At 48.1% G+C, this 26,549-nt stretch overlaps 3 protein-coding genes across 3 annotated transcripts; 1 reads left to right on the forward strand and 2 right to left on the reverse strand.

Moving 5' to 3' along the window:
• Positions 1–417: 417 nt before the first annotated feature.
• Positions 418–15,448, reverse strand: LOC135829528 (uncharacterized). Its single transcript, XM_065341927.1, has 9 exons — positions 15,275–15,448; positions 13,516–13,744; positions 11,290–11,437; positions 8,989–9,232; positions 7,572–7,820; positions 4,888–5,002; positions 4,048–4,316; positions 2,375–2,671; positions 418–1,601 (listed from the first exon to the last, which is right to left on the reverse strand). Exons 1-9 carry the CDS (start codon positions 15,339–15,341, stop codon positions 1,312–1,314), a joined length of 1,908 nt encoding a protein of 635 aa, XP_065197999.1. The 5' UTR covers positions 15,342–15,448; the 3' UTR covers positions 418–1,311.
• Positions 15,449–16,477: 1,029 nt separating this feature from the next.
• LOC135829165 (uncharacterized) lies at positions 16,478–18,600 on the reverse strand. Its single transcript, XM_065341569.1, has 2 exons — positions 18,037–18,600; positions 16,478–16,540 (listed from the first exon to the last, which is right to left on the reverse strand). The coding sequence occupies exons 1-2, from the start codon at positions 18,598–18,600 to the stop codon at positions 16,478–16,480; spliced, it is 627 nt and encodes a 208-aa protein (XP_065197641.1).
• Positions 18,599–25,209, forward strand: LOC135829166 (uncharacterized). The gene is made up of 4 exons (XM_065341570.1): positions 18,599–18,611; positions 19,057–20,447; positions 21,526–21,767; positions 25,146–25,209. Exons 1-4 carry the CDS (start codon positions 18,599–18,601, stop codon positions 25,207–25,209), a joined length of 1,710 nt encoding a protein of 569 aa, XP_065197642.1.
• The last annotated feature ends 1,340 nt before the right edge of the window (positions 25,210–26,549 follow it).

Consider the following 26,549-nt stretch of genomic DNA (forward strand, 5'->3'; position numbering starts at 1 on the left):
GACCCAAACTTGATTGCTAATCTTTTTGAAACAGACTGTAGTAGGGCGCAGTCACCCAGTTTCGGTGGAAGTGCGCGAGTTCGATTGGGATTCAAGTAGGAAGGGAGCGTCTCAGCTTCCTCGGACCACGACCATTCGACTCAGCACCCCGAAGACTACAACTGGTGAAATTTTAATTTTTGCCTTAACTTCCCCTTTTAAAGAACGCAGCCATATTGATGAAAAGTAAGAACGTCCCAGTCTAGCCAATCGGACCCAACATTCTTGGCCTTGGGCGTGCCACTCTACCGTGCAACCGGTCAATAACCTAGACTCGCAGCATGCATGCAATCAACTCAACACCCCACGCATGCTCAGGACGTGGGATGGGAGTGTCCGATGCACACACTGTGTATGGATATGGAGAGCTACCCACACGGCAAGCATCGGTATCGATCAGGCCGTTCAAATGTATCACCAGTGCTAGTAAATGTCCAATGTACAGTGACTCAAGGTAGAATGACTTGAATGAGTGCATGACAATGGGGGGAACAGAAATAAAGGAAACCAAAGAAAACACATCACCGCGGTTTACCCTTGTTGCTATCGACGAAAGCAAATTGACGGCATAGCCAGGACCAGACTAGCGTGAGTCATGAATTCAAAGTTCAACTGGGCTAAGTGGCACATACAATGTACACACACACCACACACATGCGTGCACACACACACACACGCACACACACACACAACAACGGTCAACCAATGGAATTACTTGTACGAAAACTAAAAAAACTAAAAAACAAAAAAAACAGAGCAGGCAACCTTGATCTGACAAAACAACCGTTTCTACTGCCGACGGCTATTCAGGTCTGTACAGTGGTCAGCATGGTGTCCATATGTGAGCAACGCCAACCCTGCTGCTGTGTCGGCCAATACAGCAGTGACCTGCACGAATGTACTAAAGCAATAGTGAAGAACCGTATCAAGGCACACATGCCCACACACACACACGCACGCACGCACACACACACACACACACACACACACACACACACACACACACACTGTGTTGCTCGCATGATGCATGTAGCAGAATGTTCACGCCAAGGCCAGTTCGCAGGCGGAAAGCAAGAGCAGTTGTTCACACATACCTTACCCACCGCCCGAGTCACAGGACTAGAGGACAGTACTTGCCTCACGCAACCAACAGACACGCATGTTCCAGCACGTGCACAGACGAGAGCAGGCACGTGCACAGACAAGGTTGCGCCGTTCTGCTGCTGCACGGACACAACGCCGTCATCGTCACGGCAAACGAAAGCGGGGCCCTTACTCGACGGCACTGACGACCATGTCGTCGTTGAGCGTTGCGTACGTGAACGTCTGGGCTTGGCGACGGCGTGTAACGGTCATGCGCCAGCGGAGCAGCATGACGAGCAGACCGAAGCCGACGATGCCGCTGGTTACCACGCCAACGATGAACCACTTGTCCTCCCACACGCTGACCTTCACCTTGTTCAGGTTATTGTCGACTGGCTCTGGGAAGAATGGCTCGAGCAGAGGCTCCAGCGAAGGGCAGGACTCGACCTGCGGGTAGTGAGTGCTGGCGCTGGTTTTGCCTACAGCACGGGGAAAGGGAGAACGTTGACCGTCAGCACCAGTACCAGCACAAGTGGAATAAGACAACAACAACAACAACAACAACAACAACAACAACAACAACAACAACAACAACAACAACAAGTGAGAATAAGAATTCAAAAACAACAACAACAACAACAATTTACGTCGCTCTCGTACTTGGCACTTCCCAACTCCGAGGACTGATCGCTGTCTCCATTCTCCCCTGTACAAGGCCCTTCATTACTATAATTGCTTGCCCACCCAGCTTCGCGAAATCCCTTCTCGTACTCTCTTCAAATCCCAGATATCCCCTTCACTATATGTTCTCCTCTCTCAAACTATTATCTCTTATTGGCCACTGGCTATCGTGAGAATAAAGATTCGAAACAACAACAACTATATTTTTCTCTTATTTGGCCACTGGCTATCGCGAGAATAAAGATTTGAAACAACAACAACAACAACAACAACAACAACAACAACAACAACAACAACAACAACAACAACAACAACAACAACAATAACAACAGTACCACCACCACAACCAGCAGCCAACAACGCCAGCACCGGCACCACCACGCCTCACCGGTACAGCTAGGTCCACAGTGTACACGGGCACCGGGCAAGGCAGGTAATTTTGTCAAAAACTGGTTTAGCACTGTACAGAGCGTACGGGCATGGCCAGTCTAGAAAGCCAGGAATGACTTTTAATGCAGCCTCTACTCCCCTCCCCCAGTAGAGTTTCCGGTCCCTTGCACAGTTCACTGACCTTGGCTAGTGCAGTGGAAGCTGACACGGTCCACTGGGCACTGGCTGAGATCGAGACCGGCGGGCAGCTCGCTAGAGTCAATACCAAGCGCCTCCAGCTGTTCGGCCAGGAGGCAGAGCGGCGAGCAGATGATGCGGCCGACGGCCTGGGCAATCACGTTCAGGTTGCCGTGCGTCTGACAGGAGCGCGGCAGCATGAGCGACGCATTGTACGTGCTCGGACGCGACGACTCGGCAGCGTAGTACGTCACCGAGGTGTTGCATGATCCGGAGCGGAACGTGCCCGGCACATGCGGGCCTACGTGCATGCGTACGCAGTGTTTAGTCGTCGTAGCAGTTGCCCAACAGGGTGAAGTATGGGATTGGCGGTGAAAGAATGGAGCGTGGCCGGCAGAAAACACGCGCACGCATACACATGCATGTACACAGACACACACAAACACACACACACACACACACAAACACACAAACACAAACATGCACAAACACACACACACGCACACACACACACACACACACACACACACACACACACACAAATAAGTCAGAGTGCTGGGCACAGCACAGATATGGAGGTGTTCGGCCGCGCATGCAGTGCATATGAAAGTGTAGCTGTACAAGATACTCTGGATGCAATGTCTGACCTTTTGTAGTCTAATTCTAAACCTCTTAAAAGGTAGCTCAATACCAAAAAAATTGGCCCGAAGATTGGTCTGTTTTTTTTGTCTTCAGCAATTCTCTATAGATGTATGGGGCAAGAAATGACCATTTATTAGTGGGGCGTTTGGGCATCATCTTCCATTTTGCCAGTCTGAAAAGCATTGGATTTTTTCGAGTTTTGCGAAAATTTTGTGTTATTTCTCCATAGGGTCTACTTTGCTAGATAGACTCGGGTGGAAACTGACAAGCCAAGGAGTATTACTCTATTCATGGGGGTTGGACTACAGTAGAGTCGCGTGCCGAAGAACGTGGAGCCCAAGAACGTCCAGCCTGAAATACTAAGAACGCCACGGCCTAAAGTTAAGAGCGGCGGCGTTGAGTTTCTGGGAGCTTGTGGGACACACATGATTCAGTATGGATTGTTTCTAAGAACGTGTTAGGCCACACGTTTTTATTTCTATGTTTCTCGTCACCCGCGCGCATACGATTCAGGAGTCTGGAAGAAAACTGAAAAAAACTGTGCTGCACTGACTGTGCATGTGGGGACCAGCACACTCATGCACATGTACATAATGTGGCCTGGCCTGTGCGACACATGATGCGAGGTCGGCATTTGTTGTGCACAATCTAGCTGCACATGCACAGATTGTGACAGAAGCTCCTATCACATACTAGTTGCTAACTATGGATGCTATTTTGCATTGTGTATGGGTGGATTTTAGTGTGAACAAAGGTCTAATAAACTTTTTTTATTCTTCGGTCATTTTTATTTTTTTCCACCTCTCGCATACGTTTTTAGATTTTCAGGTGACGAGAAACGTAGAAATAAAAACGTGTGGCCTTATAAGAACGCAGTCAGATTGCTGACAAAATAAGAACGTCCTGGGCTAGCCCCTTGGAAACAACGTTCTTGGGCGCGACCCTACCGTACTAGCTGTACTAGCTGTCATTGAGAGCACAATGTCCCGACGAGGTCGAGAACTACTAGACACATGCTGTTCAACAAACACGTACCGACGGCCGCATCACCTTGCCCGGTCTCCGTCAGGCATTGTCCCAGCTTGGTGCACGCTCCTAGACGTGAGACCAGCAACGCCGCGCTCGGCGCCTTGCCGAGTAGCCTGGCCTGGGAGGCGGCGAGAGGGAGCAGTCCCTCGGCCTGCGTGATGCACTGCTCGTAGGTCTTGATGCACTGTCGCTTCTCGACAAGCAGCTCCACTTGGCATTGCGCGGTGACCTGGCTAAGGTCCTGCTCGAACAACTCGCCCAGCAGCTCCGCCACCCTGCAGGACAATAGCAATGGCGATAGCAAAGGTTGGAGGTGTGTGTGTGTGTGTATGCGTGCGTGTGTGTGTGTGTGTGCATGTGTGTGTGTGCGTGCGTGTGTGTGTGTGCGCGCGCGCGCGCGCGCGCGTGTGCATGTGGTGTGTATGTGTGTCTGTGTGCGTGCAGTAATATCATAAACACTGGTCTGCCACTGCAGGCAAAGCCTTGGGCAGACATGCTGATGTTATTCTCTGAAGATCAAGCTTATGTAACCAAAACAGTCTTCTATGCGAGACAGATTTCTACACAAGACATTACGGTATATACAGTAGCGCTCACTGAAATCCGACCCGAAGTGCAAAGCTGGCGCCCTGGACCAGTTCCGATTACATCATTGTATGTGTACATGTGTACGTCCAGCCGCATTCATTCCATTTCGAGGGCGTCAAGGGTCGTGGAAGCTGAGGGCGCCAGCTTTGCACGTTGGGTCGGATTTCAGTGAGCGCAACTGTATATGACATAATGATGTGCAGTGTCCTTCGGTTTGCCAGTCTCTCTGCATGTCTTGAAACGGTTCTCGTAACTTACGCTTCGGATGTGCAGCCGATCTTGAAGTCGCCGATGTGACAGCACACGCTGTCGCTGTGACATTTACCGCACACCTGGCTCTCGTCACAGACAAGCTGAGAGCGGCTGTTTAGGCCTGCATTGCATTGCAACAAGCATAGTAGCAGAAACAAATTCGAGCATAAGCACCGACCCCATAGTAAGTAGTGGCCTTACTAATTACCCTGGTCAACATCACCACCACCCTCACCCATTATCACCCCCCCCCCCCCCACCCTCACTCATTATCAACCCCTCCCCACCCTCACCCATTACCCCCCCCCCCAAAACACACACACACACTCATCACCACGAGCGCCATGTCCCACACAATGACTGTGAATGATTTTAAATCAAGAATAGCAATAGAGAGGTTCCGGCGTACGATTTTCCGTGCCAAAATCCGTATGGGCGCCACGGATTTTTTCGTGGCGTGCTCCATACGATTTTTCGGCGCGGAGAATCTGTGTGGACTGGCTTTCATACGAACCATGTTTCGTATGGAGATGTTGAGTCATCGGGTGCAGAAAGTTTTTGTTCGCGTACAAATTTGGTACGAGAAACATCGATTTTCCGCGGGAAGTTTTGATTTCGGTACAAATTTTCAAAATAAAAAAAGCATAGGGCAGGAATGTGACGTGTTTGCGATCGTAACCTAGGCAATGACGGCGAGCACAGAAGTTCTGTACTCCGGAACATTTCACTGCTCGAAAACGACGTATAAAAAATCCGTAGTGCCTCTACGGATTTTGGCACGGAAAATCGTACTCCGGAACCTCTCTAATGTTACGAGATAGTGTGCAAGAATGGACTCGGCCGGAGAGCCAAGGAACAAATTATAGAAAAGAAAAGGACCAAGGATGTTAGTATCGCATGAGCTGATTGTTTAGGCTGTAACTACACAAGGTACAAAATCACGTACAAACGGCATTGCAGTAGAAATCGGCATGGCGACGCGCCCAGAATGCAAAATGGGCGTTGCAGGTTTTCAGCAACCAGTGCATCCCTGTAGAAAGCCACGCTTGTCGTTTTCGCGCTTCATCTCCGGTGTACAACTTGTTTTTGTACCTTATCGTCGTATGTACGGCATCAGCATACCGTATTTTCCCGAATATAAGTCGACTTCGAATCTAAGTCGACCACCCTAAATCCAGGAGTCAATTTCATGAAAAAAAGTTTTTATAGCTCCATGACACCCACACATACAGAATGATGAATTCTCCACGAGGAGAGCGCATATCATGCCAGTAAGACAAAATCTGAACAAAACCAGTGTCATCTAATGTTCATTCCATGTTAACTGCCACTGTGCAACTTCACATGGTTCGTACGGTAGTGCATTTTTGTACGGATACTCCAGTCACTTCATTTTTTGTGCCAGATTCCCGTATGTAAGTCGAGTTCCGTTTGTAAGTCGACTCCCGGCTTTTGGCGAAATTTCTGGCGCACAGAAGGTCGACTTATATTCGGGAAAATACGGTATTCAAGCATTGTTTTTGAATTTCCCGGTCTCTTCCAGCGCGTGGCACACGCTTTGGTACGACAAGTGTCACATGCTGGTCACGTGAAAACGTCATCTATTGTTACAAGGCGGAGGCCGCAGTGTGTTGACAACAGTGCTCCTTACAACAACCATCCACGGTTTGCAGAGCTCCGCCGGTCTTGCGACCATTTGAACCGTATGGGTGTTATCCCTGGTTCTGATCTAATACCGTATTTAAACCTCGCTGCCGATGAACCTGTGATGATGTATGCGTTTGTATCCACAAAGACACTCTCCCCCGTGTGTGCCACATTGGATTACTTTACGGCCGGCTGCACGGGTCTCTGGGCTGCATATCTGCGATGATTTGAAGTAGCCCCGGACAATCGGAATCCTTCATTACTTTCACGGCCCGTGACGTCTCGCCTGCTATCACGATTACACGAACGCAAGTGGTGGAGAGAGTCTAGTCTACACTGTAGAAACTGTGTTGATGGGACTTGACGACGCATCAGTCTAAAAGAACTCATTGGCTTTAGCCTCTTTTCGAATTTTCGAATGGCAGTAGCAGGCATCGTGGTGGCCTCATACTGTAAGACATGTATATATAACGAGGAAGCAAATCTAACGTTTTAACGGATGACATTTCTTCGTTATAATAAGATCCGTTGCGGCCGTACTGCTTCATATATGCTGTGTGTGGATATGGCAGAATACTGCAAGATCGTTAACATATCTTCTCGTTAACCTATGAATTTTGGACAATCGTTAAATTTGCGACTCGTTATAATAACATGTCTTACAGTACATGCGAAACGTCCCGAGGGGGCCATCCGTAATTATCGATCTTTTTCACGAAGAGAAAAGGTTTCGTTCATGGTGGGTGGGAGGAGGAGAGTTTCGTTATGAAAAATATTGATAGCTGAAACATCAGTACATTCTAGCTAACAAGTCAATATATTTTTCGTTCATGGGGGTGGGTGGGTGGGGGGAGGGTCATAACTAAACTTTTTCGTTTCGTGAAATTATCGATAATTCCGGATGGCCCCTTATGGATTTTGGAGAATCGTTAAATTTGCGACTACAGTAGGTTATGGCAAGAGTACATCTATGTACTTTTGACACTAGTTATAATAACATGTCTTACAGTACTAAATACTATATGGTCGGATCAGTACCTTACCTGGGTACTTCTGCTGTGCTGGCTTGTGTGTAACGGCGCGGCCGGGGTATGGACGAGCAGTACGCACACCATCGGGAGCAGCACCGTGAGCTCTGTGACCGCCACTCCCGTGCGCGTTCTGAGTCTTGTGCTGTTGTTGTTGTTGTTTGGCTTTATTTAGAGTGGAGTTCTGGCCGGCGTGACCTGCGGCGGTGCTGGAGCCGATGGATGCAAACGTACACGCGTAGCTATCGCAACTGCTGCTGCCATCTACAGAGCAAGGGCAGCACAGAGAGAGAGAGAGAGAGAGAGAGAGAGAGAGAGAGAGAGAGAGAGAGAGAGAGAGAGAGAGAGAGAGAGAGAGAGAGAGAGAGAGAGAGAGAGAGAGAGAGAGACAACCTTGCCACATGCATGGCATACAAAGCTTTCACCTGCCGTACATGTACATGCTAAAGGTTTGTCAGGCATGCGTAAAATAGTTTTTTTACGGCACACGAGCGCGCCAAATCCAACGCACGCACTAGAAGAGCTAGCCAATGAGTGCCAAACTGGAGACAGCCATGCAGAGATTGATTAATTGATTTTTTTCTTAAAAGGATTGTCCAAAGGCTGCGGACGCCTATCGAGGGGCTCTCCTGTTGAAGGAAAGAGAAGGAAGAGAAGAAGGGTAGGGAAACGAGTGTAATGTATGGCTTGGCTAATCGATACTGCCGGGTGAAAGCGGGTATACCAGAAACAGAATACTGTAAGACATGTATATATAACGAGGAAGCAAATCTAACGTTTTACCGGATGACATTTCTTCGTTATAATAAGATCCGTTGAGGCCGTACTGCTTCATATATGCTGTGTGTGGATATGGCAGAATACTGCAAGATCGTTAACATTATCTTCTCGTTAACCTATGAATTTTGGACAATCGTTAAATTTGCGACTCGTTATAATAACATGTTTTACAGTACGTATACGTAGAAGATACACGTCACAGAGCACCACACATCATTCGTTGTAACTAATAGGTTCATGCCGTTCGGACAACTGATCGCCTGTGGGCAGGAAGTTCCCTAGCTACTACTGTAAAGTGAGAAACTTTCGCTAGAGATTAAATTTCGCTATTTTCGCGACCATCACACACTCGCAAATATAAATCGCCGCAAACCTCTCCGTACGTTGATTGTAGACAGTACAAGATCCGACTGAAGAGATAGAATCGCAAAAGTTTCTCATCGTGAACCAGCCCAATTTATGAAAACGCTAAATTTGCCCGCCGCGAAAGTTTGTCGCTTTACAGTAGTTGCAACGAATGATGCCTGGTGCTGTGTGCCGTGTGTACGATAGCTCTATTCGAGTACATATTGAGCACTCTACAGAGTCGGAGGACTTTCTTTCACAACTACAAAAGAAGAAGAGGTAGCACACGCGCGTAGACAGCACTTACGGGAGCAGGTCATCACCGACTTCTCGATCGGGTTGTAGACAAGCGTCTTCTGCAGCGCAATCGCCGAGGCCTTGGCGTAGATTGCCTTGTTCAGAGCGATGAGCGTGCTGCGAAGGTGTGCACCGCCACAGCTTGCTGGCATGCACACGCCAGCCTTCAGATGGAGCGGCGTGGTGACCAGCAGGTGCAGGGCCACCGTGCAGTTCGTGTTGCCGGTGCACCGCTTGGTGCAGTGCGTCATCACCTACGCACGCACGCACACACACGCACGCACACACGCACACACACACGCAAACACACACACATAGAGGCAACTATTGAAGCATGGCATAGAGCAGGCCCCTCTGCAGCCGTAACCCCATGCACCGCGAACTCCCCTACTGTGCATGCTATCAATAACTTCAAGAGTACATGAGAACCAGAGTGCGCAACTCGGATGGGTTGCTGTCACGGAGAAATTCCGCGATTACATCATTTTAGTGATGTCGTGCGTACAAGCAGGATTCAAGCAAGTCTCTTTCTGCACCACTGCAGCTCAGTTGTATGCACTGCACCACTTCTCGCCTCAGATCTGCCCCTGATATGATGTAATCACGGAATTCCGCCGTGACAGACACCCATAGTAGAAAAAGCCCCAAGCCGCACACTCTGGGTTTCATGTACTCTTGATAAATTGCATTAGGCGACGTTGGCTGGGAGCATATGGTGACATGCAGGTCTACTGGGACAGCCAGTCTTGCAGGGCAGTGGTTGTAACTCAGTGTCTGCTCCAGCGCCGGGTGAGCCGGGTAATCCACCCGGTTGGGCGGCGCTTGGACCCGGTTGAAAATATAGTACCGGGTCACCTGTGACCCGGTTGGTACTTTACACTTTCGAACTTTGAAAGGACTGACCACATGGCTTGCATGTGTCAGATACTTCTTCTTCTTTCGTAATTTTCTAATTCCTGCCCTCTCTTTTCTAAATGCGGCTTATCCATTCGCCTTTATATCATTGGACCTAGTTCCCGTTTATTGTCCGAATTAAAATAAACCAACCAACCAGTTAAAGCATGTGCCTCGGCTGGTGAGACAGCGCCAGGTACACGTGTACCCGGCTCCGACCCGGTTGAAATGGTTGCGCCAGGTACACGTGTACCCGGCTGTCCTACAATCCTAGAGCAGACACTGTAACTACACATACATATCTGTGTAGAACTGAAAGAAATGTGTATCCGTCGCAGCCAAACGCGCGCACACACACACACACACACACACACACACACACACACACACACACACACACTGTGCTGCACATGTACTTGCTCACTGCCAAAATTGGCCACGTCCGTCTCCCCGGGAGAGGAGAAAGAGACTAAAAAGGAATTTTGGAAGATGACTCAATTGGATATTGAACCGCGCAGCGGCCGACACCCCCGGGGAAATCCCCAACCCCCCTGAGTGGATTTGAATGCTCTTACAGATGGGCTCAGCACACATGCGTAAGAGGGTGAGGACACGGTGCAGGAGAGGATTCATGGCATCAAAGATGGCGTGGTCACTATTGGTGAACTGTGTTTGACTCAAGGTCTAGGGGTGTGTTTGGTTGGCACGATCTAGAATAGGATTGAACAGCTGGTGCACATGGAGCAGCCTCATGCTCACCAAGCGGTACTCCAGAAACAGAGCACATTTTTGTGAAAAGGTTGCCAAACGCGGTGTATTTGTCAAAATGTGTACAGGTCACCATGGTCAATTTGTACGGTACAACGAGTCCAACCCAAAAGCGTATGCACGTGATCATTTGGGACCAAAATCGATGTTCCCGCCAGGTTTCACTGTAAAAAAAAGTGAAACTGCTCGGTCTGCTCTGGCCTCGAGGCCGGAGCAAGCAGAACATATTCCGGCCGACCCAGAACAGGTGCAGTCCCAACCAAACGCACTGTTCTGGTGAATCCTGTTCTAGGTTGTACCAACCAAACGCGCCCTAGGCAACAACGGAATTCACACACACTATTCAAAAACGCACGCATCGAGGGCTTCTTGGCCGATCAACGTTTGGGTGACATAGGGAGGAGCATTGTGCAATACAGCACTGCCGCGCGCTGAAAAACCGAGCGCCGAAGAACGGCCAGGCCAGAATTTCACCAAGCACAGCACGCCAATGTATACACGGTGACTCAACTGTGCATAGACTGTAGTGCACGAAAAATAAGAGCGGCCTAGGCTAGGAGGCTGACTCCCCAGTTCTTCGGCGCCCGACAGCACTGTGCACAAGTACTACAGAAGGTACGGCACAATGGTCATGACACGCGCTGCTTACGTTTCCGCACGCAGCAGCACCGAGATTGTGCGCCTTAATGCAAGAGCTTATTTCGGAAAAACACTGGGCATTGGCAGTGCCCGCGTCACGACGGCAAGAAGCGGAGAGCTTGCTGACATCAATGTTCAGACTCTTGGCAAGTGTGTTGCTGGAAGCACAACAAGAGAGAGAGAGAGAGAGAGAGAGAGAGAGGGAGAGAGAGAGAGAGAGAGAGAGAGAGAGAGAGAGAGAGAGAGAGAGAGGAGAGAGAGAGAGAGAGAGAGAGAGAGAGAGAGAGAGAGAGAGAGAGAGAGAGAGAGAGAGAGGAGGGAGGGAGGGAGGGAGAGAGAGAGAGAGAGAGAGAGAGAGAGAGAGAGAGAGAGAGAGAGAGAGAGAGAGAGAGAGAGAGAGAGAGAGAGAGAGAGAGAGAGAGAGAGAGAGAGAGAGAGAGAGAGAGAGAGAGAGAGAGAGATGAATACAATGATCACACAGCAATGAAGCAAACAAATCTTTTTCCGCCGTTACTCAGAGTTTCGTGTGAAACACTCAGACAGCATAATTGAAATAATTGAAATAGCGATGAAGATAGATATACAGACAGAGACAGCGAGAGAAAAAGAAAGGGAGATAGACAGATACGGAGATAGATACTGTAGAAAGATCGATAAATAAATAGACAATGTGTTTCAGGTCCTTGCTGCAAGTAGTGCTCGATCCCCTAATAAGGGCAGAGTGTACTATATAAGGCAGAACAATAGAGACCAACAACATTATTCGGATGGAGAGCCAAGGATTAATGAATAAAAAAGAGAAAGGATCAAGGAACTACAAGTTACCTTGCTTATCTTGGTTGCGCTCGCCTTCCCCTCCTTATGTTATTTCTATAACTTAGAACCTTCCAAGTTGGAAGGCTGTTGGAGTGCGCATCCAAGATGTGCTAGAGCTGTTAGCTAGTTAGTTGTAGAACAGCAGTACCGTCGGTCAGTGTCGTGCAATGTTATCATCACATGAGCTGATTGTAAAGTAACTGGTGGTGTTAGTGGACATTATAGTGTAACTTGTAGTTCCTTGGTCCTTTCTCTTTTGTATAAAATTAATAATATTACCGTAAAGTACTGCCAGAGCGCCCCACCATCTCGTCCTTTCGGGGTCGTCTTGTGGAGGTGGTTCCTGTCTGTAGGTCATACGACACGGACCTTGTACACATATTGCAGTCAATCCGTATCCAGTTTACTTTCAAGCGGATGCGAGCTCCACATAAAACATGACAAGCGTGACCTTAGTACACGAAGGTTCTCACACCGTACAAACTTAGTAGCATTCTGCCATACGATTGTCTTCCCTTGGCTGTAAAATCAAGGTGGGGCGCTCTCGCGAGACGGGGCGCTCTGGTGGTACTTTACGGTATTGTTATCGTGACTCCGAGTTTTAAGAGAGCATGAGAAAACCAGAAAAATTGTGATAAGTCGATCTATCCAATTTCGCTCAAATTTTGCAGGTAAGTTTCCTTTCGGGTGTAGGTCGACTGTGCAAAGCCCGCGGAAAAGTTTCTTGACAGACACACTACGGATCGAAACAGAAAAGAAGAACTTTGGCATGTCGCGCGAACGCCACGTCGAAGGAAGCCCCATGTTGCAGGCGCCATACTGTTTGGTCGGCATGGTTGCCGTGACTTGCGGTGCACGTGACCACGGCCAACGCGCCGATGTGGGCTACGTATGAACAGGCATGCAGCGATAGCGCCAGCGTGCAGTGCAACATGAGCATGCAGTAGCAATGCAGGAGGTTTGAGTACAGTGAAACCTGTCTAAGACGACCGCTCAAGGGACCTTCAAAATGTGGTCTCTGTTACCAGGTGGTCTCCCTATCTAGTGTCATTTGACTGGAAATAGCATCCCCTGGTCCTGGTTGCAGTGGTCTTCTGGGACAGGTGGTCACCTTATCCGAGTGGTCGCCTTGACAGGTTTTACTGTAGCATAGTGAGTGGTAGCACGCACCAGTGTGCACCCGTTAATCTGCAATAACTACAATACTACAAACCCACAAACACAAACACACACACGCGCGCGCACACACACACACACACACACACACGCACACACACACACACGCACACATACACACACACACCCACACACACACACCCAAACACGCACACCCGCGCACACACACACACACACACACACGCACACACACAAACACACACACACACGCGCACACACACACACACACACAGTGTGTACTTACAAGACAGAAGATCCAGAGGCTTGGTTGTACAGTGTTGGCACTGGATGCGATCCAGATTTAGAGGGATGGGATTTGGGGGCACTTCTCAACAGCTTGGATATGTCTCCAAATTTGCTCAGTGTGTTTTTGATTGCTTCGCGTGCCTTAGCCTGATTTGGATCGTTTGTGTTGTCCTTGAGTGATTTCGACAGTGTGGGTAGGTTGGGCAGCTTGGGCAGCTGCTGAGCATCTGAACAAGATAGCAAGGAAACCAACACACTGTAACGGACACAAACACACACATATATACCATGTACTCTTCACTATGCCCCCTTCCCCTTACACACACACACACACACACACACACACACACACACACACACACACACACACACACACACACACACACACACACACGTACACCACACGCGCACATGTCTCTCTCCCCCCCCCCCCCCCACACACGCACACACTCTCTCCCCCTCTGCGTCTCTGTCTCTCTCTGTCTCTCTCTCTCTCTGTCTGTCTGCCTCTCTGTCTGTCTGCCTCTCTGTCTGTCTGCCTCTCTGTCTGTCTGCCTCTCTGTCTGTCTGCCTCTCTGTCTGTCTGTCTGTCTGTCTGTCTGTATGTATGTATGTATGTATGTCTCTCGCTCTCTCTCTCTCTCTCTCTCTCTCTCTCTCTCTCTCTCTCTCACACACACACACACACGTGCACACACACATGCACACACACATACACACACACACACACACACACACACCACACACACACACATATTACACACACACACACCACACACACACACTCACACACACACACACACACACACACACCACACACACACACACACACACACACACACACACACACACACACACACACACACACACACACACACACACACACACACACACACACACATACTTCCACATACCCGCACACACTGAAGCGACGATAGCGCAGGAGCGTAGCAGCCGGTCCGGTTTTGGCCCGACCACTTTTCTTCCGACCACGACCAGAATGCAGGATTTTGCACCCTAATTTCAATTTTTTCCTGGGGGAGACCCCCTCCGGAAGCTCCGCTCGGACCACCTCCAACAGCGGTGCTACGCACCTGTAGTGAACAAGCTATGTTAGACGTAGCAACTTGTGCCGGGACTACACCATTCAACCGCTTTTCTTATCCCCCCCCCCCCCCCTTTCAGCTCTGAGCTCTCCAATATACACGTACAGGTGCCTGCTAAGCTCCATGAGTGTCAAGGTCCCTTGTAAAGGTTGTTCAAAATCTACTCTAGCCCTGAAGGAAACTGGTAGGCCATCATGACTGAACACAAGTGATTAGTACGTGGTATGACCAAGCACTCATGTACAGGTAGGTTGATCATGTGACTTGGGCCGGAGACTTCAATTCATTCACGAAAGACGCTCCGCTTGGTCTCGTTTGATCCTATAATGATTTCGTCACAAGGGACTTATAGGGAGTAGCTCTTTTGGACTTCATCCCCGGTTTCGAATATTCATGTACAGCAACACGCACTCTCTCTCTTCTCTCTCTCTCTCTCTCTCTCTCTCTCTCTCTCTCTCTCTCTCTCTCTCTCTCTCTCTCTCTCTCTCTCTCTCTCTCTCTCTCTCTCTCTCTCTCTCTCTCCCTCCCTCCCTCTCTCCTGGAGGTATAGCAGTCTTCTCCGGACCAACAGAACCCAGACTTGCTGAATTCTACATCGACGGAAACTGAAACGACCCTCCTCTATAATGTCGGAAACACCCACTGCCTTACCGGTGGACAGGAGAGCAACGGCCACAACCAGCAGCAGCATGGACATGGGAAGGTGCAAGGACGCCATCCTCGAGGCAAGACGCTGTGGGCAGCGAAGGTCTAATAGAGGAGAAACCACTTCTCACAAGAAAAGAAAAACAACTTCTGCTTTCCTCTTGCCTTGCAAAGCTTGGTGGCGTCGGCTTTGATGAAAATAATACCGTACCATATAATGCATAGCATGCATAGCTGGTTGTGTGCTATGTGCATGTACGGTATATGTGTCCATATATGGCCATCTGCAAACCCAAAGAACCCGTATATTAGGCCTCGTTTACACGACAACGATTGAAAAACGTTTTTGTCAAAAACGTTTTCAAAAGAATACGCTTCCACAGATTTTGATAAGAGCGTTTACACGACAACGCTGAAAAACGTTTCAAAAACGTTTCAGACGAAAAACGGCCTTCAAAGTGTTTTTCAATCGTTTTCGTTCCGTTTCGTTCTCGTGTAAACGGCAAAAACGTTTTTCTAGTACGAGCCCTGTACTCAAAACATGCCACCGCCAGCCTCCGCCAGGCCAACTTCTTGCACGTGACCATTGCGCGCCGAAAAACGTGTTGCAGTGTACGCGATTATCGTTTTCGTGTAAACAGCAAAAACGTTTCGAAAACGATTGAAAAACGTTTTTCAATCGTTGTCGTGTAAATGAGGCCTTAGTACCGTGTGTAAGTCTTTTTTGGTGCCATTCCGTCATTCGTACACATTTGGATCTGATCTCAGTGTTCTTACATGACACGTGATCGTTGCCGGGGCCATGGCCAATAGGCGATCTTCCCGCCGCGGGCATAATCAGGCCATCAGGTCCGTTTGACGTCATTTCGGGAGTTTCAGGACCGTTTGACGTCATTTCGGGAATGTTCGGACCGTTGACGTCATTTCGGGAATAATTTTTCGACCTTGCGACCTTTCGACCTTTGACCTTCCCTAATATGTTGCTTCGCGCTGTAAGAAATCAAATCAAGCACGCTCTGTCTACAAAAATTTTGTAGTCTGTCAGTACCAGTATAGTAGTAGCAAGAGTAGATAAACAAGAGTGTGCAACTCGCGGATGGGTTGGCCCACGGCGGAATTTTTTGTTGACGTAATCTTTTCGACGACGCACGCGCTGCGAGTCTTTCGGAAAGTTTTCCCTCGTGCTCTTGGCCGGGCTTTACACTACAACTAGTACAAGGTCGGTGTCCAGCACGTGCTCTCACACTGCTCTGCGGCAAACTGCGCGTTTCTCTGAAAAAAGGTGACGTCAACAAAAAATTCCGCCGTGGGCGGGGGTATCTGCAGATTGTGCAGGAGAGATCCGGAGTTGCACACTCTTGTTTATCTACTCTTGGTAGTAGGGAGTCGTACTCAAACTAGGGAGGTGACCACGGCGAGTCGATCCGAGTATGACCTTTCGGACTGGACTGGACTGAACTATTCCAAAAATAACAACGAGGGGTCACGGGTACCCCCGGGTGCGAGTCAACCCCTGTGACACGGATTTCTGTGCCGTGTCACCTCCCTAGTTTGAGTACGACTCCCTGGTCAGTACACTGTACTCTGTAGAGTGTAGTGTTTTTCGTCCTCGCCTTGATTATTATTATTATTATTAGGCCAAACTAAAGAAGGTGTGTGGTTCGACTCACCCGACCGACCGTACAATTTCAGCCCGACCGTAACTTTTTTTCGGCGGGCTGTCGTGTGACTGACGTACGTGGACTGAACACGTCCACGTCTACGTGCTGTGCGGCGTGAGTCTGCGGACGCAGGCGGCTCCTTTTGGACTTGACTTGTAGTTGTACTGCAGTGCAGTGCAGTGAGTGGTACGACTGCTGCCTTGTGCTGGTAGTAGAGTCTACTCGATACGCGTATACAGTGTATTTACATGTACTAAAAAATATATTTTAAAAAAAAAATCCGCCCGCCCGCCCGTAAAAAAAATGTCCATGTTAGTCGAACCACACACCTTCTTTAGTTTGGCCTTATTATTATTATTATTATTTGTGCTCCCGCGTCAATGGGCTCGCCCAAATTCGCTTGCACCGAACCATGCGAAAAAAGGCCGCCAGCAGGCAGGCAGGCAAAGAAAAATAGAAAATGGTGTCACATAAACTAATACAAACACGAATATCATTATTGATGACATTAATATACTGAATGAATGGCAAAGGCCATGTGAATACGGATAATCAGAGTACCATCAACAAAGAATGTAGCTCAAACCATTGCAGTGCCAACTTCCTTCACCAGTACTCTGCCTTGTACGCATCTGTAACTGCGTTGCACAGATATGTCCATTCACGGCGATCAAGTGCTCGCTGAGCCATCAGCTGCAAGTCCCTTGGAGTCCTCAGACGGCAGCCGACTCGCTCCGCGTCTTGATTCAGCAGGACCGGTAGCGTGATCCGCGGCCGCCCACGGTATCCCGGCACGGAGCAGCCAAAGAATCCACTCATGGCCTCCCTAGCCGGTGTGTGCTCATCTGATCGCAGGATGTGGCCAAACAACCGCCATCTTGCATTCACCAGAATGTTGCCAAGTGGAGCAGCACTGCAGCGCTCGTAAACCAAATCGTTCGACAGTCGGTTGGGCCACCTGATACCCAAGATATGCCGAAGTTGCCGCCGATGATACGATTCCAGCGCTTCAATTGTCTGTCGAGTGATGCCCCATGTGGAGCAGTTGTAAAGCAAGACAGGTAACACGAAGCAGTTATACAGCCGGACGCGCACCTCCAGACTCACTTGGTCTCTTCTCTTCCATAACTGGCAGAGGGACTTAAACGCTATCGCCGCAAGCTGCTTTCTGCGGGTGACATCCTCTGCATCACCAAGGAGAGAGCCGAGTTTCTTGACCATACGCCATGGCTCATCAGCACGATCGGCCTCTCGCTGGATGGCTGTGAATTCTGTCTTGGTCTGGTTGACGGTAAGGGACCATGTACCCAAGATGGTGGCAACTTGTGGCTCTAACATCCGAAGCCAATCACTAGAGATACTGATGAAGTCCACATCATCGGCGTACTCCACATCGTACGGAAGATGCCGGGCCACAGGTGCAGCCATTCGCTGTCGCACATCCTGCAGGGCAGCTTCCAGGTAGATCACGAATAGAATTGGCGACAAGGAGTCGCCTTGCGGGGTACCAATGTTAGTGGAGAAAGAGCTTGATGTTTCCGTGCCCAGTCTGACTGCCAAATTCGTATCTGAGATCAGGTAACGGATCAAGCGTACCTCGTCTTCTTCCAAGAATCGCTGAACCACGTCCATCAACTGTCCTCGCCTGATCGTGTCAAAGGCACGTGACATGTCGATGCCCAGTATGCTGAATGACCAGTTTTTCTGGCTGAGGAGGGTGACTCCTTCTCTCCCTCTCTTGGGATATGTCTCTATCGAACCTAGTGGATGGGGGCTTCTTTAGACAGGAAGGAAGCCAATTTAGTTTAGCGACGTTCAATGTACGTGGTCTATCGTCGAAAGTCAAACGTGAAGCGCTCTGTCGTGATTTGGCCAAGTACAAAATTGATGTTTGTGCCGTGCAGGAAACTAAAATTTGTGAAACGAGGCAAGAGTATTGTGGTGGCTATGTTCTTTACACACTGTCGCCAACCTGTCGTCATTATGGTCTGGCATTTGCAGTAAGAAGCAGCTTGGAGCCGAGAGTCGAGAGAGTTTGGAGCGTTTCTGACCGAGTCGCTGGAATTTCGTTACAATTGGGAAAAAAATCGACATTGAGTATCCTGAATGTGTATGCCCCGACGTCAGCTCGCTGCAGAGACAACAACTTTGAATTGGATGAATTCTACGATACCTTGACCAGAGCTATACATGACGTGGACTCGAGTTCCCTCTTCTTTGTTGTTGGAGACTTCAACGCGAAAGCTGGAACGAAGCAGCAGGACGAATCATGTATTGGCAGCCATGGGCGTGGAATCAGAAACGTCAGCGGAGAGACGCTAGTGCAGTTCTGTGAAATTAACAGATTATTCTTATCAAACACAGCGTTCTGCCACTCTGCAAGGCACAGGACCACATGGACAGGACAGCGACTTGACAGAGCCAGTGGCAAGATTGTCAACATTTACAACCAAATTGATTATATTCTGTGCCGTCAATCGCAAAAGAGACTATTCACCAACGCCAGAAGTTACAATGGAACGGAAGTCACATCAGATCATAGGATTGTGGTGGCTCGCACGCTTTTACCTCGAGTATTCGGCATATGGGGTCGGGCGGCGCGGAGCAGCCAGAAGAAGGTGGATCGCCTAGCAGTGCATCGTTTACCCGGGGATCCACAACTGCAGAATCAGCTAACATTTGCCATCTCAGACAGAATTCAGAGGGTGTCAGAAGATCAGCCCAACACCGGATGGGATGCAATAGCTGCAGAGATCTTCCACGCGGGCAAAGAGATTGTGGGTGTGACAGCCAAGACCAGTCATCGTCACCATGACCCAGAGACCGAGAGACTTTCCTGCATGCAGAGAGATGTCCGACTCCGTATTCAGGGCAGTGATGACCCAATCGAGCGAGAAATGTTGAGGACTGACCGGAATCGAATCCTGCATGATATCAGGAACAGATCCATCACAAACAGAGAAAATGAACTAATATCGCGAGCAGAGGAGATAGAGAGGCTCAAGGATGGAGCCCAGATGTTCCAAGCTGTACACTTGCTCCGGCGAAAGCCATCGCAGAAAGTCGTCGTTAAGGACAGCCAGGGCAAGATCATATGTAATGATAAGCAAGCAAGCTTGGAGATTAAGAATCATTTCTCATCGCAGCTCAGTGACTCTGCAATTCAGCAATTTGGATCCTTCACTGGGGAACCTCGACCGCTGCAGCATCCCGTTTCAACGGAGGAAGTGAAAACAGCACTAGCAAGACTCAACAACGGTAGAGCTGCAGGACCCGACAACATCCCGGGTGAGCTGTTGAAGTACTCAGCCGATGCCACTGCTCCCGTCATAAGCCGATGCATCAACAGCCTATTTCAGCAACACCGGGTAGAGCCATTCATCGGTCATGGCACACTAATACCTCTCCAGAAGCCCGGAAAGCCGGTGGGTGCTTTAACCAGTCTGCGACCGATCATCCTCCTGACAACTCTACGCAAAGTCATGTCGCTGGTAGTCCTCAAGCGCATCTCGCCAGCCGTAAACGATTTCCTATCACTGAACCAAAGTGGTTTTCGTGCAGGAAGGTCAACAGCTGATGTGGTCTGGTGCCATCGGTGGTTAGCAGCTACGACCCAGCGGTACCACTGGTCATTCAGCATACTGGTCCTCGCCTTGACATGCTGTCAAAATCGAAAAACTGTAGAGTGTAGTACTACTCCCTGGTCATGATGGCTGAATCTTGCCCGAGCCTGCAGCCCAAGGGCCGTAGGCCCGAGGGCTGCAGGCATGATGCAGCCATCATGACCTCCTGAGCGTGCTTGATTACATACATCCTCCCCCACCGTTTAGATCAGTGATCATGGGTTCATGACCAGGGAGTTGTCTACGACTCCTTGTTCTTGACCTGCCCGGTACGGCTGTCATCACACCATGGTACAAAGCGCTGCGTCTACGTCCACGTTAGGAGTTTTTGGTCGGTTGTCATGATGATCCGTATACGGGGTGAAAACGGGAGCAGAGGAAACGGGAGACGTGGACGTGGTATGGAGAGGGGGGGGGGGGGGGGTATACGACTTTTTGTATGAACGTGCGTATCTCCCCCAGCCTTTTTCCGAGCGACCCTGTACTTCGATGTACGTGGGTTCAAATTTCTCCAAAAACCTGACTGTGTCACACAGTGTGTGTACGCGTCAAGAACTGTGCCTGTCTGATGACACGACCACCCGTTTTGGTTTTTTCACCATAGACGTAGACGTAAACGGGAGTCGGAGAACGTGGTGTGATGCCAAAACTTCCCGTGTACTGTATTATAACAAAATTTGTATACTATAGTCCCAACACGGCACCTTTCACATTTGCATGCTTTCATGATCACAATCCAATTACCCCTACCCCTGCGCCTCTTTGGGCTCCCAGCGGCTTTGATGGGTCCACTTGTATCATAGTTAGTTTTGGCCAAGTGAGTAGGGCCAACTCACTTTGTATTTTCTTTTCTCCTTTCACTCTGATGATTCTTTAACAAGATGAAACCGGTCAGTAAGAAAGAAAAATGACCTTTTGTGATAAACGCTTGTGTCGGGGGTTCTCTATTTACAATATTTAAGTTCCGTTATAGACCTCCCTCAAGCTTTCCAAACCCTTTGGTATGGACTCCGCTAAGGCCAAACTCGGCATGGGCCGACAGAAACCCGCTACAGACGGCTCTCCTCGCCCACCGAAACGCACTAGATTTCCTGCTGATGACGACGACGTGATCTTCGATGATGATGTCAAAGATGATGATGTCAAAGATGTTGACTCCCCTCCATCAACGCTCCTGCTTGGCGCCTCACCGCTACCGGACGCTGAACTCGAGAGGTATGTGACGTGGTGCATAAACCGCATTGCTACAAGTGAGAAAATTGTCATCGAACAGCAAGGAAAATTGGACAAACTGCAGATTCAGTCTACCAGCCAAGTCTTTGAGCAATACATTCTGAACAAGTTTTCCAAAATGTCTGATAAAGCTAGGCTTCACGAGTGTACCGAATACGTTGACACCGGCATAGCTAGCTGTAAACAGAAAATCGATAGAGCCAATACAATTACAAACGAAGCAAAGAGAGACATGGATGATGTTGTGACAACACTATTGGATGACAAGCAAGGTGCAGACTTTGCAAGCATGATCCTATACCGTTTCGACTACCTCCAAAGCTTGAAATGTGCTACCAACATAGTAAAGAACTTGCGTCTCTCTAAGATTGCTGAGCGGAAAACACCAAAACAACAACCAGTAAAACCCATGGACGTCACAGCACTCCCACCGACTACAGAAGAAATTGGCACCTTAATTAAAAAGGAAGTGGCTCGCCAAGTAAAAGGGAATGCTGTCCAACAGAAGAAAACCATACCTAATCAACCAAAGCCCACTAAACCAAAGTCCACTAAGACAAAAAACTTTGTGGTGAAGGCCTCGTCTGGCAGAAGGAAAGTCAGCCCCCCAAAGGGCAGAAGTCGATAAGAGATTTAAGACTAAGATTTGTTTGGAACTTAAAATTAAGTACCCATTCTACTTATGTTCTTAACTCTGGTTTTCATAACTTTTCTCGTTGTACCTTCACTGAAATTGAAAAACAAATTCTAGGCTATGGTTCTAGTTTTCGTCCCAGTACGTACCTTCCCTCTTCTGTTTCACTATTGAATGATATTAACTCACTAACACGTAGAGCTAGATGGAATGACTTATTTGCTAGAATGGGACCTCCAGTGTCCAATAGCTCGTTCATCCGCAAATTTCACCTTCCTTCAGAGAAAGTACCACCCACTGCTCTACCAGATGTCGAATATTCGCTTCTTGATTTCAGTAATAGGCTTACCTCCAGTGTTGCTGCTGCAAAAATTACAAGCAAACGTTCTCATAATTTGACACTAAGTGAGTTTTCAGCATACAACTGTCTTAAACACAGAACAGATATCATTATTTGCAATGCAGATAAGAATCTTGGCACTGTTGTTTTAAATAGAGACGACTATCTAGCAGAAGGTTTTCGTCAACTAGCTGACGAGAAACATTATGCTGTTATGTCTGCTGACAACCAATCTTTGCATGATACATTGCACTCAAAATTGTCAAATATTTGCAAAAAACATTCTGCCTTTCTTTCCAAATCCGACACGAGTGCACTATTTAGTTGTTTCCCTTTCAAACCAGCTAAATTCTATATGCTTCCGAAAATACATAAAAACTAGTGGCAGGCTTAGTCCCAGGCAGACCTATTGTCTCCTGTATTGGATATTGCACCTCGCCAGCATCTAGATTTATTGATTTTCATCTCAAGACTCTTATTGGTAAACATACAGACACTGTTCTTCAAGATACGTATAGTTTATCTTCTAAACTTGAAAGCTCAACTTTTCCAGCTAACAGTAAACTTGTTACTGCTGACGTTGTTAGTCTGTACACCAACATGAGCTGGGCCGATACTACTGCAGCCCTTGATCAGTTCCTTAGTACACTTGATCATCCTTTAAGGACCCTTTTAGTCGAACTAATTGCTTTTGTTCTGGAAAACAATTTTTTCAATTTTGAAAATGTTTTATACCACCAACAACACGGCATGGCAATGGGGACACCTATGGCAGTAAACGTCGCAAATGTCTTTCTTTACATACACGAAAAGAAGTCTATAGCACTTTTCCAAAAGTCTATCTACCTGTTTGATAGATTCATTGATGATTTGTTTATGATTATCGATGAGTGCATTTGCATTGACACACTTAAGCAATCTCTCTACTCTACACTTCCTGACATACATCTCACTTGGTCAGACGTTAGTGACGAGTGCATTTTCCTAGACCTTGAAATTTTCAAAGTACTTTCAGAGAATAATTGCCACATGTTATATCGGACCCACCAAAAACCCAGAAATGCATATCTCTATATTCCTTTCAAGTCTGATCACCCAAAGTCAAACTTCCGCTCTTTTATTATAGCTGAACTTGTTCGTTATAATAGGACAAATTCATTACTATGTGATGTGCTTGTTATTCGTGAGCGTTTTTGGCACAGACTTCGTCTCAGAGGCTATCCACCCCGTTTCTTGGCTCGCATCTTCGCAAGTATCGAGCCGTCACCTTCTGTTATACCTAAACAGAATAGTAAGAAACATGCTGATAGAGATAGACGTAAGATTACTTTTGTAACTGACTATCATCCTCACTTTGCAAATAATCGCCTAAAAACGATATTAGAAGAATCTTTCTCAACTTCTAACGTAGAGATCTTCTTTCGTAGAACAAAACAACTCTCATATTGAAACGTTCTCGTCTTTTAAGCTTTTAGAGACTATAGATCTAGCATTTCTCCACATTCTTCCTCCATACTTTATTTAATCACAAAACTTTTGCAGGCTTACATGCCTGCATTTTGGCAGTGTCCAAATTTGGACACTGCCAAAACTTCCCGTGTACTGTATTATAACAAAATTTGTATACTATAGTCCCAACACGGCACCTTTCACATTTGCATGCTTTCATGATCAGAATCCAATTACCCCTACCCCTGCGCCTCTTTGGGCTCCCAGCGGCTTTGATGGGTCCACTTGTATCATAGTTAGTTTTGGCCAAGTGAGTTGGCCCTACTATTAGCATGTATTTTCTTTTCTCCTTTCACTCTGATGATTCTTTAACAAGATGAAACCGGTCAGTAAGAAAGAAAAATGACCTTTTGTGATAAACGCTTGTGTCGGGGGTTCTCTATTTACAATTATTGTAGCGAACCATTCGAATTTTTTACAGTAGGTTATGATGCACGTTATTTCCGACGTGACGCGCTATTAATTTTCACGTCAAATTTGGCGTAAAACTCCACGACGTGAGCTAGCTGCAGCATGCATGCAGGTCACCATGGTTACTCGCGTTGTTTTTCGACGCACGAGCCAACACTACCAAATACCGGTACAGCTGTATGTAACGCGAGCTGAACTTTCGCATCATTTTAAAAATAACGAGTTACGTATGTGCATCTTAACGACGTGTGTGTGTGTGTGTACGCGTTTGTGTGTATGCCACTGTGTGTGTGTACGCGTGTGTGTGTATGCCACTGTGTGTGTGTGTTTCTGTGTGTGTGTGTGTGTGTTTTTGTGTTTCTGTGTGTGTGTGGGGGGGGGGGGGTGGGTGTGTGTGTGTGTGTGTGTGTGTGTGTGTGTGTGTGTGTGTGTGTGTGTATGTGTGTGTGTGTGTATGTGTGTGCAGACGAGACTGCCAGTCACTGGTGCCTCATGTGCAATCGTCCCCGGCCGGCTGTGCCAAAGCCTAGAGTGTTCATTTGCGGCTGTGGCAGGGACTTCCGTCCGCCCAACGATCTAACTCTCCACAGGAAATACTGCAACTCCTGGTGCTATCATTGCACGGAGCAATGGGCATCCAAAGGTCCAAAGGTGTGTGTGTGTGTATGTGTGAGCGAACGCACACTGGTTCTGAGAGCAGCATTAGTGAGGTTCTGCTCTATGTTACGGGAACCTGACGCGAAGAATTCCGGGAACTCACTTCGCGCTCCCGTCACGTCTGTTCTGCTCTGCATTCACGTAGACACACACGTGTAATGTGTACTGGGAATTTCCCCTTCCATATTTGGCAGTTTTCTGCCTGCATCGAATGATACCCAGCAGATTCGTACGCATTTTCTTTGCGTGTGGCACAACGTAGAGAACCTCATCTACGCGTAGAAATCTGGAGCCAAAACGCGCGAAGCCGTAGCCCAGACACCTGCATGCTAGCATGCTCTCTACATGATTTTTCTACGTTTCACCGACACGTATAGCAGAACCTCTCTACTGCCAGATGAGTTGTTGCTCAGAACGCGTTATAACGCAGCCAGATTGCTGAAAAGTAAGAACGTCCCAGGCTAACCCCTAACCCCTCGGACACAACGTTCTTGGGGGCGCCACTCTACTGTAATCATGGTACGAGTAATCGGTCAATATTCTATACCGACCGTACTCGCAGCGTGGATGCAATCAAATCAGCGCGACGTACTCAGGGCGTGGGATGGGCAGTTTTCCATGCATACGCTGTGCACGCAAAGCTACACCGCCCGCATACATCGGTGTCGGTCAGTCGGTCCGTTCAAATTACCCGTGCTAGTAAATATCCAGTGTACAGGGACTCAAGACAAAATGACATGGAGGAGTGCATGACTGGAAAAGATACTTCGAAGCCAAAGAAAACACATCACCTAGCTCGGTTCACCCTTGTTGCTATCGACGAAAGCAAATTGACGGCATAGCCGGGACCAGACTAGCGTGAGATATGAATTTAAATAGTGTTTATCTATGCTAGACACACAAGCACACGCACACACACCACACACACACTACACACACACACACACATACACACAACAACAACAACAACAACAACAACAACAACCCCTGCCCATACACTTAAGTAGTCATTAACCCCTAGGCACTGCCCACCCAATTCTTCCTCACTCTTTCTCCTTTCTTACACTATTATCTCTTATTGGCCACTGGCTATCGTGAGAATAAAAATTTGAACAACAACAACAACAACAACAACAATGGTCAACGAATGGAATTACGAAAACTAAAACTAAAACAAAAAAACAGAGCAGGCAACCTTGATCTGACAAAACAA

Source organism: Sycon ciliatum, chromosome 13, assembly GCF_964019385.1.
Source record: "Sycon ciliatum chromosome 13, ocSycCili1.1, whole genome shotgun sequence".
NCBI lineage: Eukaryota > Metazoa > Porifera > Calcarea > Leucosolenida > Sycettidae > Sycon > Sycon ciliatum.

Bases quoted from the DNA above. Each gene is read 5' to 3' on its own strand.
- LOC135829165 (XM_065341569.1), bottom strand. From the start codon at position 18,600: ATGTCACGTGCCTTTGACACGATCAGGCGAGGACAGTTGATGGACGTG. The intron at 16,541-18,036 runs GTGAGTCTGGAG...ACCTTTTTTCAG, and splicing joins TATGGAAGAGAAGAGACCAA to AGAAACGCGCAGTTTGCCGC.
- LOC135829166 (XM_065341570.1), top strand. The intron at 20,448-21,525 runs GTAAACGATTTC...GTTCCGTTATAG, and splicing joins TCAAGCGCATCTCGCCAGCC to ACCTCCCTCAAGCTTTCCAA. The intron at 21,768-25,145 runs GTATGTGACGTG...ATGTGTGTGCAG, and splicing joins CCGGACGCTGAACTCGAGAG to ACGAGACTGCCAGTCACTGG.
- LOC135829528 (XM_065341927.1), bottom strand. From the start codon at position 15,341: ATGGCGTCCTTGCACCTTCCCATGTCCATGCTGCTGCTGGTTGTGGCC. The intron at 5,003-7,571 runs GTAAGGTACTGA...AATGCAATGCAG, and splicing joins AGCACAGCAGAAGTACCCAG to GCCTAAACAGCCGCTCTCAG. The intron at 2,672-4,047 runs GTACGTGTTTGT...GCATGCACGTAG, and splicing joins GCAAGGTGATGCGGCCGTCG to GCCCGCATGTGCCGGGCACG.